This window comes from Erithacus rubecula (genome assembly GCF_903797595.1).
Source record: "Erithacus rubecula genome assembly, chromosome: 6".
In the NCBI taxonomy this organism is placed as follows: domain Eukaryota; kingdom Metazoa; phylum Chordata; class Aves; order Passeriformes; family Muscicapidae; genus Erithacus; species Erithacus rubecula.
Genome location: NC_136688.1, coordinates 32,377,706 through 32,393,190, shown reverse-complemented (window position 1 = coordinate 32,393,190; position 15,485 = coordinate 32,377,706). Strand labels below are relative to the sequence as shown.

At 40.7% G+C, this 15,485-nt stretch overlaps 1 protein-coding gene across 1 annotated transcript; it reads right to left on the bottom strand.

The window, feature by feature from the left end:
- Positions 1 to 1,700: 1,700 nt before the first annotated feature.
- On the bottom strand, positions 1,701 to 6,250 carry ACTC1 (actin alpha cardiac muscle 1). The gene is made up of 6 exons (XM_079308112.1): positions 6,067 to 6,250; positions 4,866 to 5,190; positions 4,067 to 4,228; positions 3,763 to 3,954; positions 2,367 to 2,548; positions 1,701 to 2,029 (listed from the first exon to the last, which is right to left on the bottom strand). The coding sequence occupies exons 1-6, from the start codon at positions 6,193 to 6,195 to the stop codon at positions 1,886 to 1,888; spliced, it is 1,134 nt and encodes a 377-aa protein (XP_079164238.1). The 5' UTR covers positions 6,196 to 6,250; the 3' UTR covers positions 1,701 to 1,885.
- Between the last annotated feature and the right edge of the window lie 9,235 nt (positions 6,251 to 15,485).

The following is a 15,485-nucleotide window of genomic DNA, read 5'->3' as shown; positions in this document are numbered from 1 at the left end:
CTCTTAGCAGTATTTTGAATCCTAGTTGATGTGACTTAAAATTCAAAGTCTTCTCAATCAAATTAGATCTAGTTTTGCTTCCAGAAATAGTTATTATGATTCCGATATAAATGAATTATTAGTTTTCACTGCATTGAATGAGAATACATAATTTTCAATGGCCAAATATCAATGCATCTTGAAAAATACTGTAAGAAGAGGAAAAAGAGTTAGACGCTGACACTTTTTTTAGTCCTGTCCTACCTATATGCAAGCACATTACTATTTTGTGTAATCCCTGCTGCTCATATCGGCTTCCACAAACTGTGAATTACAAACCCCAAAATGCCTGTGGAAGGAATTTTTCCATCAGTCCTGTAATCAGTGGCTTCCTTCAATTCCCTGCTCATGCCCACACGCTCAGTGGTGAGTCCCTGATCAGAGCAGTGGATTTGGTGCCAACTGTTGCCTGCCAGTCCTGTCCTGTCAGTCAGAGCCAGATGAGGCAGGCATCCACTAGGGCTGAATTAGCACATCCTTTGCATACTTGCTCAGCATTTTTAGCCCCAATTAGTTGCAATTTATGTCCAGTATCACCCTATTAATTCACACTAATACCTGAGATAACATTTCAGTCCAGACAAATTGTTCAAATTAACAAGCAAGTCAAGCAAAAAAAGTGCATTGTTTCTAAACAATGATAGGCAAAAGCCATTGGCAAACATCTGTGTTGATCAGACATCTGGAAGCGCTCCCATGTTTTCAATGGTGTGAATTTCTGAATAATTACCTTCTATGGGAACATATTGGTATATTCCAGTCTGTATGTAGTTCAAACTATGACACTGACTGGTTCCATTACTTTTATGAAAATGACCCAGATCATTCTGTACTTCCCTTTTTAGCTACTACTTTCTGGAAAAAAAAAAAAAAAAAAAAAAAAAAAAAAAAGAAAAATCAAAGAGCCCGGTTATAAGTCTTGGTGAGGAACACAAATGCCCATAGAAAGTGTGCAGTTTATGATTGTAGTATCTGGGTCAAGAAAGGATAGGAAAGATTAAGGATTAAAAATTGCCTAAGATACATGAATGATGATGTGAAAATAATTGTGAATGTAACAATTGTGGGTTTATACAGCAAAAGTTTGATTCTTGTGCATTAGTACAGTAAAGATTCACTTCTTTATCTCTGGCTTTGAAGAGAGAGGGGAAGACGAGTAAGCTGTCAGTTTCAATTAATGTTTTGTCATAAATATTTATAGCCCGTGAAAAACAATTGTATGACTCTTTAGGATTGAGTTAATTATTTATAAATCACATTCTAAATGTATTAACATAATTCTTTTGCAGAAGCTTTGGCTTTTAATAAGTGAATATTAAAATAGCTGGGTTACAATAAATGCAATAGAAGAATGCTTCTAAACTGAATGAGTGAGTGAGTGAGTATGAGAGGTTTATTTTCACTTGTTCCACTTACTGGGTCTACCCTAAGGCTTTTCTTTATAAGCCTTGAAATATACTGCTTCTTTTGTTCCAAGTGTCAAAATTAAAACTATAAAGTGTAAATTCTTACTAATAGAAAACCATGACCTAACATGCCTACATCAGTTAGGACATGAATGCAGTAAAAGTATTCATAGGTCTGATGGGAGTTTCCAAATCCCAGGGGTTTAGTCTCACTTTTCCGACCAAAAAATACTTAAAATAAAACAAAAGACGATGTTTTGTAGGTTGCAAGTCCCAGATCTCGTTTATTTATAAAGCAATAAATATTAGAAGCACAAATAAATTGCACGGGTGTGTAAACAAACTGTACAATGACTGAAGAGTTGGGGAAGGTTTGCCAGAAGACTCCAAGAAGCATATTGTCGTCATCCTGAGTGGGAAGAACATTGAGGGGGGAGTGCTTAGAAGCACTTGCGGTGTACAATGGATGGGCCAGCTTCATCATACTCCTGTTTGCTGATCCACATCTGCTGGAAGGTGGACAGAGATGCTAGAATGGAGCCACCGATCCAGACAGAGTACTTGCGTTCAGGAGGGGCAATGATCTAGGATAAAAAAAGCAACAGCATCCTCATTTCTGAACAGTGAATCCATATCACCAGTGCTACACACCACAAGGTATTTCCTTAAGCAAGTAAAGAGCTTTCTATAACCGTATTGATCTTCAGCAATGTAATGTATTAAAAAAATCTGCAATCATATTTGCTTCTTTTCTAACACTTGCTTCCAACCAATGTAACTATTCAGATTAAATGGAATTTCTGCTCGTCTGTCCATCAGCCGTTGATCTCATTTTTGAGTTGTTCCTATATCCCAGTTTAATGAAGCAAACATTGTCTCCAACTTTAGCCACATTTTATAACACAGAGTCAAATTTCTCACCTTGATCTTCATGGTGCTAGGAGCAAGAGCAGTGATTTCTTTCTGCATGCGGTCAGCAATGCCAGGGTACATTGTTGTGCCACCTGAGAGGACGTTGTTAGCATAGAGGTCCTTACGGATATCAATATCACACTTCATGATGCTGTTATAGGTGGTTTCATGGATACCAGCAGATTCCATACCTTGAGGAAAAAAAAAAAAAGACAGTAGGACAGTGAATTACACAAGAGGTCTCCAAGACACTAAACCGTGGCATTTCTCATCATCTTTAATCTGAACTTCTATGGCCTTTTTCTCATAAAAATGCTTCCTGATTATTAAGTGTTACGGAAAAAATATTAAGAAAATAGAATTACAAAACTAATTTAGGAAGTGGACATTATTTGTTAGAAAAGGTAAGAATCATAATGCATGTGCAAAGGCAAGAGACTCAAAATATACAGTAAGATAACAAGAGACGTGAGAAAAACTCATTTAGTATATGGCAATGGAAGAAGGATACCAAGAACAGAAAATGCAAGTATTGATTTATGTCAGTCTTACTAAATGCACTAGTTGAGTACAGTAAAGACAGCAGAGACAATAAAAATAGTTGGAGTAGAGCTATAAAGACAACAATGACTTCTTCAGTCTACTCAAAATGTAGTCTATGCTATTCAGAATCATCAAGGCAAGAGATAATCATGACACAAGAATAAGATATTAGTACTTGATGTTAAGAAAAAAAAGGAACAAGAAGCAAGTGTTCGTAGGCTGCATTCCAATTTGTTAATTTCAACAGGTGCTTCCTGAAAGGGCTGACACTGGATCCAGTAAGAAGTCAGCTGATGAACAACTGCATGTACTGCTTGGGACTTAAGAATATAAACATTTGCTGTATCTGTCAGCTGCATGCACAACCAGCAAGGATACCATCTCCACCAGGGTAGTTAATTACAGTGTATATAAATATACACACACCTTCACTCCATGTCCTTCCCCTCTGACACTTTATTTCTTCATGGAAATAGTGTTTTGAGTGTAAGCCTTACAGCTCTGAAGGCTATTCCTGCCATCAGTGATACAGAATCATAAAATGTTTTGAGTTGGAAGGGACCCATAAAGATCATGGAGTCCAACTCCTTAATGCTGATATTGCAACTGTATGTTTTATCATTAAAAAATTGTGATCCTAAAACTTGACCTAAAACTTGCAACAAGAGCCTGGAACTCAGCTAATTACCAGATGAGCTCACATCAAGCCCATCTTACAAGAACCAAATGATCTAAATTATTATTCACTCATGTCTGATTTTGTGCCAAATTTAGGTAAGCAGGAAGAGGAGCGGGGCACCTTCCAAATCTTCTGATTCATTCATACCTCCTACAGAAGGGAGAATTTCCTGGGAACACTTACCAATAAAGGATGGCTGGAATAAGGTTTCAGGGCAGCGGAAACGTTCGTTACCAATTGTGATCACTTGACCATCAGGCAATTCATAGCTCTTTTCCAGAGAGGAGGAAGAGGCAGCAGTGGCCATTTCATTCTCAAAGTCCAGTGCAACATAGCACAATTTCTCCTTGATGTCACGAACAATCTCACGTTCAGCTGTTGATACAGGAGAATCAAATCAAGATTTGGACAGGCACAACACTAGAGTAGATGATCAGCCAAGAGAGCTGTGAGGATTTTCACAGGAGAGAAAAGCTGAAGGACTGACCTGTTGTCACAAAGGAGTAGCCACGCTCTGTGAGGATCTTCATGAGGTAGTCAGTCAGATCCCTGCCAGCCAGATCCAGACGCATGATAGCGTGAGGCAAAGCATACCCTTCATAAATAGGCACATTGTGGGTGACACCATCTCCAGAGTCAAGGACAATACCTGGGAGAGAAATGTCAGAGAGCAGCTGGAATCACCTAGCAAATGCTTAGAGTCCTTACACACAGGAAGTATCAATAAACACAACAAAATAAAGGATTTTTTAGCAGAATTATTTTTCAGTCACACACATCTTTCCAATTCTTTCTGCCTTTGCCTGCCTGGACATTCCTGTGGGGTGTGAATTTTTCTACAGAGTAGTTGTTTCATACATATTTTAAGATAATCCAAAAGATTAATCTTCCACCATTACTATATGAGCAGTAAGAATACATGCAATAGTGACTGTCTTGATCTGATAATGGGAGTCTTTTGGTCCAATTTAAACCATTAAATAGATGTAACACTTTTGTAACTGCAGTATCCCCACAGGAATGCCTCTTCATTTGCACCACAACAAGCAGTGGCACAGTCAGTTCCATGATGCCTCTCCAAAAGCAATGTAAATTGTCTGTGAAAAGAACAATGTGGACCTATTTTCTACTGGCTTTGTGCTACTATTATCAATTGCTATAGACTAAAAATACTTATTTTTCTGTAAATTAAAGGAGTTATGGTGTGTTTTCCTATTTGGAATGGAAAGGAAGGAGAGCTCCTGGAAGGAAATAGAATCTAAATGGTGTTTATTTATTCATTTTACCTGTTGTACGACCAGAAGCATACAGGGACAGGACAGCCTGGATTGCCACGTACATAGCAGGTACATTGAAGGTCTCAAACATTATCTGGGTCATCTTCTCACGATTAGCTTTAGGGTTCAGGGGGGCTTCTGTGAGCAAAGTGGGGTGTTCCTCAGGGGCCACACGGAGTTCATTGTAGAAAGTGTGGTGCCAGATCTTCTCCATATCATCCCAGTTGGTGATGATGCCGTGTTCGATTGGATATTTCAAAGTAAGGATACCTCTTTTGCTCTGAGCTTCATCACCCACATAGGAATCTTTTTGACCCATACCAACCATAACACCCTAAGAGAAGAAAACACAGAAAAGCATTATTGGAGGAAGACAACATCACAGAGTCCAAACTATGTCACAGACAACTGGCTGAGTCAGAAGAGGTTTAGGTTGGGTATTACAAAAAGGTTCTTCACCCAAAGGGTGGTTGGCCACTGGAAAAGGCTCCCCAGGGAAGTGGACACACTACCGACCCTGACAGGGTTCAAGAAAAATTTGGACAACTATCTCAGGTACATGGTGTGACTCCCCAGGCTGTCCCATATAGGGCCAGGAATTGGACTTTGATGATCACTGGTCCCTTCCAAGCCAGAATATTCTGTGATTCTGCAATTTTAACTATCTTATTTTCCAGAAAGATACAAGCAGTCACATCCCTGAAAGGCTGTTTGGGAAAATAAATTAAACATTATTAATTATTAAGTCAACAGAGGTGTTCCTTCCATGATGTGAATGGATTTCCCTCCATTTTTAACACACCTCTTATTTTCAATTATTTATTTTTGGTCCAAAAATTTGACTGAAAGTAAATTGTACAATATCATGAGCAGGAAAAGGAGTTTGTAAACAGGAAGATACAGAGAAAAATTAGCAGTCTAGTGATCGAAGATACTTTGTATCTTTGCAGCCTTAGCAGTAATTGTAAAAAACAGCTTTATGAACTTTTTACCAAGGAAATTGTAGGAGAAAAAGGAGGTATGGGACAGCCAAACGGGGAAGTTAAGGAAACACTGGCCAGACCTGGGAATGAATCACCAGTACTATCGCAAGAGGTGGGCAGAGGAGAGGACAGGGTACTTGGGACAGGGCAGCAGAAGGGGAAAGAGGAGGCAATTCCTAGAGAGAGGGCGATGCTCTGTCCCGCCGCGGTTCTGCCTCTGAATTTACCTGGTGCCTCGGGCGACCTACGATGGACGGGAACACGGCCCTGGGGGCATCGTCTCCGGCAAAGCCCGCCTTGACCAGCCCCGAGCCATTGTCGCACACCAGCGCGGTGGTTTCCTCGTCGTCACACATCTTCGGAGGGAAGAACGGACCTGGAAAAGAGCGCGGTGGCACGTCCAGAGCCCCGCGGCAGCCCCTCCCGCCCGCCCGCCGTCCCGGAGCGCACCGCCGGAGCGCGGCGGCGGGAGCGCGAAATTCGACTCATCCCGGAGGATGCTCCAGGCTCGTGGGCAGCGCTCTGAACCGGATCCCTCGGCCGCTGTCTTCTCCGCGCTTCAAAAGCCGCCCCAGCTTGTAAAACGCTCAATTAGAGCGTCCGTAGCGGATCCCTCCGTCCGCGGAAAAGGGACGGAAAGCTTTTGAAGTCGCGGAGATCTGCGCTGCCCGGAGCGCTTCGGGCGGCCGATGCTGGGCGGTGCGGGGGTGTCCCCGCAGGAGCAGCGCTCAGCCCGGAGCTGCCCGGCCCGAGCCCGGCTGCACCTGCAGCACCGGCGCCCGCCGCCCGGCGGTGCCTCCCGTCCATCCATCCCTCCATCCCCCCTCCCGTGGGATCCGCCCGTCCCGTCCATCCCACCAGAGCCGTGAGTTCCATCCCACTCACCAGCACCGGCGGCGGGGGGCAGCGGGCAGAGAGACCCTGGCTGCAGGCTCTGCGGAGCCGCCCCGATTTATAGCGCCGAGGGGCAGCGCGGTGCGGGCCGGGGCAGCCGCCGTGCCCTTATTTGGTCGGCCCCGCGCCGCGGAGCGGCCGCGCAGCCATGAATGGAGCCGGGCCGGCCCCGGCCATGTAAGGCAGGCGCGGGCAGCGCGGCCCCGGCCGCCGCATGGCCAAATAGGGAGCCCGGGCAGCCCCCGGGGGTCAGCGCCGCCGGGCCGGGCCGGGCCGGGCCGGGCAGGGCCGGGCCGGGCAGGGCAGGGCAGGGCAGGGGCCGCCGCGCCCGCAGCCCCGCTCGCCCCCGGTCAGCGCCCGCCGAGCCCGCCCGGCCGCGGCGCCTCAAACCCGCGATGCTCGGGCTGGGCGGAGGGTGCGAGGGAAGCCGCACCGGTGTTTTCTCCCCCGGCTTTTCATTTTTCCACCGAAAAAAAAAAAAAAAGAAAAAGCCAGTCGAGCTTCTACTTAATCAAGGAGTGATGAGGTTACTTCGGTGCCAACAATTGTGGCTCCTCTCCTGCACGGAGGCGGCATCTGCTCTCTCTGTTGCCTTAGGAAGGAGCAGTGCACACTCAATTTCTTTTAAACTTTGATGAGCACACGCGGCAAAAATCACCCTTTTCTCTGCTTCTGGCTGACATCTATGACACAAAATGGGATGTGCTCGTTTATGTTAATATGCGTGTACTTAAACTCCTCATTTTTGCTCTTTTAATGCACACCAGATCAGTAAGAGATAGTGATATGTCTAGGGCAGAGGGCAAGATATGGGAATAGCTTGGACAAAACCCAGCTATGGTATTAATGTAATGTGACAGTTGTTTTCCTGCTCAGTTGTTGAATGTTTCAACATTGATAATTTGTTCCAACGGTGGAACCTAGAAAATCTTTGTGTCTTTAGGACTTTTTTTTGTTAGTTAAAAATAGAAAGACTGGAGAGGCATCCCTTGAGTGGGTTTGGCCTGGCATGTGAAAGCAGATATTGTCAACTCATGTCCCAGAGAAACTCATTATAATGTGGAGTACAGTGTCCTCCAGGAGCTCAGCTTGTAAAATGCCCCATGTCTGCCTGTGAAACAGTGCTGGGATGCAGCAGGGAGAATTGAGGTTTGGGCAGAAGGGAATGGTGATCTTCAAAGTCACAAAACAAACTCTCAGTTGGATCAACTGCTTAAACACAGGTCCAATTTATGAGATGCCATAGAAAGGCTGTCAGACATCACATGGGTATATACATCTTAAATTATGTGAAAGGAAAGAGCTTGTGAATACTGCACAACCTGCAGACTGGGAGCTTTGAGAAGTGTTGGGAGAAGAACAATCTCTGCACGGTGCTTTAGCCCTGACAAAGCACAGGACATTGTTCTTTGTTCCTAAGTGATGTCCAAAGGGGGCGTCAGAGACCCTCAGACCTTAATTTCTTCTGAAATCAGAGATTGTGCTTGTTTCTAGCACAATTAATGAGGTGGCTAGCTCCACCCCAACCCCAGTTTATCTTGGGTTTGTGCCCAATTATGAGCACAACTCTGAAAGAGATGGGAGCAGCAAACTTCTTGGATATTAATAGCTCCTGCTTTTCTTTATATGCCATGAGGAGAGAGAACCTGTTCCAGGTGAGACACCATTTGTGTACAGAGTCGTGTATGTATATTTAATAAATCAGTATATACAAATATATATGCACATATATATTTTTTATACATGTATTTATCTCTGTGTGTATATATATATATATTTATATATTGCTTTTTTTGCTTTTTCTTAGCTAGCTGAGAAAGGCTGTGTAGGACTGTGTAGGAAATGCAGTGACCTCAAAAGGTCAAAGCAGCAAAACACTGCTTGAATGCCTCTGCTCTGGACAAACTTTGACTCTTTGTTTGTTCTGTCTTGATGGAAAATCAACCAAAATCAATAGTGGTGGGATAAGAACCACAAGCAAGTATATATTTATCTAAATTGATCAGGCACATGTAACAGCCACTGGGAAATACTTTGGTGATAGCTCTGCCTATTTGTACAAGAATTCATATGTATGCAGGGATTTCTAAGCATATACACCCTGGAACTGAGCACCCTTTCAAAGAAAAAAATACCATATGTTGCTTTCAGTTTTAAAAAGTCACTGTATTTTACCCCATGGTAAGTTGCCATATATAGTTTAAATCTGCTTCTTTTTATCCCTATCACATCTTTTCTACAGAAACCATATAATGTGAGGGATTGACCAGCTTTGCCAGCACTAGAGATTAGTTTACAGTGTTATCTCAGCTGTTGCTTGGTTCAGAGGTGTTGCAGTATTTACATAGAAGTCCACTGCTGATAGCTGCATTGAATTCCTCCCCAATCAGACCCTCTCTGACACATCATACATTCCCTCTGGCTAGAGACAGACAGACTCTCCTGAAACTGAAACAGAGCCAGCTCCCACTGAAAAATCTATGAAACAATTTGAGTTTTCTTATTTGCTTTCTAACTAAATTTTTGCTTTCTCTACTCCTCAAGTTTTACATTTCTAATCCAGTAGGACTCACAGTTAGGATCTTGATGCATTTGAGAGCTCATCCACACACCAACACACTCCCATATATTGCAAGGTCAAATGAAAAGGGCACCATGTAATGTCTGTAATGCCAAAATATAATTTCCTTCTTTGTAGCCACTCGAAATTTGCCCAGCTAAAGTTATTCATTTGGACAAAATAATTCTGCTTTTTGCAGTAAAGTGTTATCACAGCCTCAAGTAAAGCAGAAAAGCAAAAACCTGTGAGGTATGTTATCCAATGACATCTACAGGAAAGACACTCTAGCTCTGACTGACCAGGGTCCCCACATGCTGTGCACATTCTCATGACTTAGCTGCTGGGAGTGACCCCAGAGACAAGGGAAACACAGGCAGTACAGGGTGTTGGAGAGCACACAGATCTGCAGTGGACGTGGTCTGCATGTCCCTAGAACAGCCTGAACACACAGGAGCATGAAGCCTCAATGAGTGTGATTATTAATAGGAGAGCAAAATTAAATGTATGTATGTCTGTATATACACAGAGAGATGTATCCATATATACAGGAGACATGTGCATATAGGCAAAACTGGATGTGCTGCTCAAACAACAAGGTACTAGTATGACTGCAGGCAGAACATGAGTCCTTACCTCTGCAGGTAAAACTGTGAACCAAAAAAAAAAATCACACTGTGATCTTATGGTGCCTGAAAATCCTCACAACTGCTATTCAGCTTTTGACTAAAAAAATATGAAAGCGTGAAAATATAGCAATGATTCTTTAAAAGCTTCAAAGCATAGAACACTTATTACAACAGACTTCAGATTATCTACAGTATTTAGCAATGCATTCAGAAATTGGGAATGTGTAGGATCAGATCTTCTCCATATTTTTTCATTCAGCCTTTCAGTTCATGAAGTTTTTGTGTAAATGTCCCGATAAAATCAATAAATTTTTCATAATAAAGCAAAGAATTTTATATACAGTATATCCTGACCTAGCAACTTCTCACTTAAAATCTGCTATTTCTAAATCCAATAGATGTTGACATATAAAATCTCTCCTAGCACAGAGCCAAATGTTACCTCTCTTAAGCCTCAGGCCAGTGTAGTCTTTGAAAAAACTTTACATTTTCAAGAATAAGAAGAAAATGCCATTTTGACAGATTTTCTTTTGTCTCTTTTGTCTCACAGCAGCTGTTTGGAGCTATATGGTCTTTAGAAATATAAGCAGCATTGCAGCAGAGTCTTGTTGATGGGCAGAAGTCCTGATGAGATGAGAATGCCAAAATGCAATATATGATGAAAATCACTGTCATGAATCACTGTCATGCAATATTTGATGAAAATCCTCTTTCACAAAGGAGCCAGGTGTTGTTATCAATGTCTTTGCAGTTATTAATTTCTCTGTGTATGCAGACATACAAAGAGAAGGCAGAGAAGACAGTTCTGTAGTCACCACAAATCTGAAATTATACCCTGTGAAACTATTGAAGTCTTGAACCTTCCAAGTGAGAAATCTTTCCCCTAGAAGAGAGTCTTCCAATTTAATAATTATATTGTCTGGCAAACTTTTCCAGGGAATTCATTGAGTGTTCCCCTTTGTTAGTCGTGTCTCATCCAGCCTGGTACTAGCCCATGTTTCATGCTTTATATATTCCTTGTCTCCTCAGCATTTAAACCTTTCACATAATTGCAGGCTCTTATCATCTCTCTGTGTTTTTCTCTCACTCACTCATGTGCTGCTGCACTTCTATAATTAACCTAAAACATCTTAAGTGTGTGCTGAAAGGGTAAAATCATGAGGTGGGCACTGGGTTTAGAGATGCAGCTAAAACATTTTGTTATGAGGCTTAGAAGTTTAGGCATGGGCAGCATAAGTGGAGGTGAGTGGCAGTCAAAGGAATTTGTTCTTCCAAGTCTCTCACTCTCCAGAAGTATTATTTGCCACATGTCAGTTCCAAAGAAAGGATGAGATTCTTAATTACATTCTTCCCACTTTGCAGTGGAAAGAGATCTCAGAGTGGGCAAGTAAATCTGTGCCCTGCCCATGTATTGCTTTGCAAATTTAGCATTTTGAAAACTGCTACCAGAGCAGGGCTGTGAGCAGATGCAAATCTGCTATCAGTGGTGTTGGTTCCAGTAACCTCCCAACGTAGTCACATTCTGTACTGTGAGCCCTTCTGCAAGGTCTGAGTCACAATCTCCTCTGGCACTTCATGTTTAGGCTGGTGAGGTTGACACACCTGAAGTATGGGATGCCATCCAGAGGGATCTGAACTAGCTCAAGAATTGTGCCCATGGGAATCTCATGGGTTTTAACCAGACCAAGTGCTGGTGCTGCACCTGGGCCAGGACAACCCGCAGCATCAGCCCAGGCTGGGGATGGACAGATCAGAGCAGCCCTGCCCAGGAGGACTTGGGGGTGCTGCTGGCTGAGAGGCTGGACATGACCCAGCCATGGGCACTGCCAGCCCAGAGAGCCAAGTGTGCCCTGGGCTGCATCCAGAGCAGCGTGGGCAGCAGGGCAGGGAGGGGATGTCTTAGACATTTGGAAGAAACTCTTTTAATTTGAAACTAAAGGACCCTGAATCTACCAGCTGCTTCAAAGTAAGTTGTGAGTTTCCAGACTGTTTCTCAGCTGCCTTTTAGTTTTCCAGAATCAGAGACAGATGTCTCATGATTACAACAAAAGCAGCAATTAAACAGTCTATTTTAATTGCATTCTCACTAAAAAATTAACCTTTAGTAGAGGAAACCATCACATATTTGCTTTTCTGTTAATCTCTCTATGTGAATTTGCTTGTATTGTGTGTGAAAGCAGAAGACCAACATTTCTTAATCTGCATAGACTAAGGAGAGAAGGAAAGGATGTTTTACAGTTGAAAAGCTAAGCTTCAGCAGGATGAAGTCACACTGGAAATTATGTAAGAATTGAATCCTGCTTCTGGAGACCAGTTCTGACATTGAATAAGAAGCACCATTGCTCTCAGATATTAGTATGTAAGATTTTTTGAATCTGTGGTGCATGCAGAGTTTGCTTTGCCACAATTCATAGATAAATCTTTCTAAAGAAATGTTGTGTTACAAGACCCATGGATTCTGCTGATGCTATTAGGAGCAGAAAGATATTTGATGAGTCTCATTAAATTGTGAAGGTTCCCACATATAATTTTGCAAACCTGTGAGATGATTTAGATAAAAATTTCTGCACTGTGTTACATGGAGTTGAAGTAAGTGGATTCAGGTGTAGAACTGAATGATGCAGAGATTGGCTTGGAACTTTCTGGAAAAATTTATCTTGCTAAAACACCAAAGCTCCTTCAAAATACATTTACCCCAAAAGTTTGTTACTACATTTTCCAAAGAATGCTCTCAAGTCAACTCATTTCACTTCCTTACAGTTAAAAAAATCCACAAAGTTACAGATTTGCTTTGCAAAAAACCACCATCTGAATTGTGAAGAAAAAAAGTTATTTGATGGAAACTAATTTTTCCAAATTTTGTTCCTAAGTATTTTTAGTATTTTTTGTCCGCCAGACAAATGCAATAGAAAAATGGTTTTTTCCTCACTGCTTTCAAAAGATGAAAAATTATCTCAAACTTAACAGTCTATTAAGCAAAGCTAAAATTCTGATAACCAAAATGAAAATTCTCTTAAATCTCGCTGACCATTAGATTCCCTTGAAAACTGAACAATTAGAAATTAAGCAACTTGCTACAAGATTGAAGAAGCTTCCACAATGTTACCTTATAAAGAGAGTTTATCGAATAAAAAAACATAAAAGTACATATATTGTGATTGCATATCATGTTAGAAATGCAAATTTTATCCAACTTTTACCATTCATTTCACCTTATGCCTAGTAAAAGAGAGAGAGAGAGATTGAGAGAGAAAGCAGATTTCAAAAACCTACACTTACCAGTGAAGGAATCATTATGTAATACAGGTTCCATTTCTTGAATTTTCAGTCAGCCACTGGATGACAAATTTTATTTTCACAGGAAACCTATAATATGGCCACTTTTTTGTGCAAGTATGGCTTAGGCTTTTTACCAGATTCCACCAATAGTTATTTGCATAGTGTGTTTTATGAAGAACACCCAAATACTTACAAAATCAATATCCAACAATGAGCTCTCTTCAGTAATGTAATCTTAATTCCAATCCATAATATAATCAGTACTACTAATAAGAATCCATAGCAGATTTTACCAATTAAATATATGTGTAACATATATTTTGATATGTGTATTGTAATGTAATGAGTAATATTTTTACTGACAGACTTTTAAGACCTCAGCATTTATTAAACTACTCCTATTAAGTACCTACAGGCTAAAAAAACAAATATCACAACAAAAAATCAGAGTGAAATGAGAATAGCGAATCTCTATTCTAAGCTACATTATAGAATTCTTGTGAAAGAAATCATTTCAGTGGACTAAAAAGGGATTACAGCCAGGGTTTAATAATTTTCTAAATAGTACTCTAGAATGACAGTGGGAAATATTTTCTACCAATACTTATTTTGCCACTTATTTATTCAAAGTTCTAACTACAGAAAAAAAAAAAAAAGGTCAATCCCTCATTTTTCTTGCTAAAAATGCCCTGTTTTGTAGAAGACTAAGCATTTACCAAAATTTCATTCAGATTATAGAAAATGGGGCATTTCTGAGTTGATTGTAGAACAGAATGCTGGTTTCCAATGCATTGGAATACTTTTTTTGAGCTACTGTCATCCTTAACATAGAAGTTATGTTACTGGTTCATCAAACTTAGAAATTATTTATGCTTTCTACAAAGACATCTAAAATTCAAATTTCAATTAGCATTTTGTATAAACTTGTCCATTATGTACTACAGGTAGGAGTTGTAGACAGCAGCAATATAATTTTCCATTTAAAATACTTTTAAGGAATAGCTGAAAGTTCTATTGATTGTCATTCATCCAGTAAAGAATTGACAAACAGGAACTAATCTAAGCTTGGGAACAATGATCCTTTGCAAATGGGGACTTAAATCTTTGCAAATCCCTGGAAAACTTCTTGGAAAAAAGGGTCAAAATTGAAGGGTTAAATGCATATTCAAGGAACAGGTAATCTACCCAAAATTTCGGTAATTGAAGATCAGAGAAAATACCAGATGGAAATCAGTAAAATCTCACTGGCAAAAGTTCATCTTTTAAGTCAACTGGGGAAAATGTTGCTGAAAATACAGTTTTAATAGGTTGCCTTAAGCATAGTAGATGTTCAGGGGGAAAAAAAAAAAGAAAAAGAAAGGTCAATTGAATGGTTCATAAAGCAATTATTTCCCCATAAAATATTTTCTAAAATAATACACATAGTACAACCAAAGGCAGTCACCACAAGGAAAATCTAATGTTTTCCTGCTTTGCAAAGCAGTGTCTAAAGCAGCAGGCCACAAGGTTGCCCTCAGGGGAATGGCTCTCTTGATAAGCAGCTGTTTCCCAGTGCAAAATGTCTTGGGAAGACCAAGATATTGGACATACACTTGATTACCTTGATATGAATAAATATTCAAATATATATATTAAATATATTCAAATGTGTTTCAAATATACTGCATTTCAAAATGGGATAAAATGGTCTCAAGGCAAAGGATTCAGCAAAAACTAGTAAAAAAGAACAGTTACTTGCTGGGGGTTCCAAGGCATCTCACATATTGCAGGTGGAACCAACACACGCATGCCAATTCCCTAGATTCCTGCTGTGTGAGAGGCAATTAAGAATTAGGTGTGCAGCACCTCCATCCTGCCTTGCACTTAGCACACTGCACACATTTTTTTGGAAGTAACAACTAAAATCTATGATGCTTTCCAAAAAGATACCATTTTAAAGGTAAAGGCCTTAAATACAGAATCTCTTCTGAAATGTAAAGTTTATTAAAGATTTTGGAAGCTGGAAATAAATACTTTGTCTTCTGTAAGACTCCTCTGCACTGCTTCTTTTTCTGCCATTCATGCTCAAAATGATTCCCAGTGAGGACCCTGTGACAACTCAATGAAATCTATCTAAATGACTACTGAAAGAATTAAACTATTGCACTCAGAATGCAGGTTCTAAGTACTCAAGTTCAAGAAAAATGGGAATTAACTACAGCAAATTCAGAAACATTAAATATTTGAGAGTAAATCTTTAGAAGAAAGCTTAAGGAGTTCATAAAACCACACCAAAATTCTTAATAAA

Coding starts and splice junctions, on each gene's coding strand:
- ACTC1 (XM_079308112.1), bottom strand. CDS start 6,195: ATGTGTGACGACGAGGAAACCACCGCGCTGGTGTGCGACAATGGCTCG. Junction 4,229..4,865: donor TGCTTCTGGTCGTACAACAG/GTAAAATGAATA, acceptor TTTCTCTCCCAG/GTATTGTCCTTGACTCTGGA. Junction 2,549..3,762: donor ATTCCAGCCATCCTTTATTG/GTAAGTGTTCCC, acceptor TTTTTCCTCAAG/GTATGGAATCTGCTGGTATC.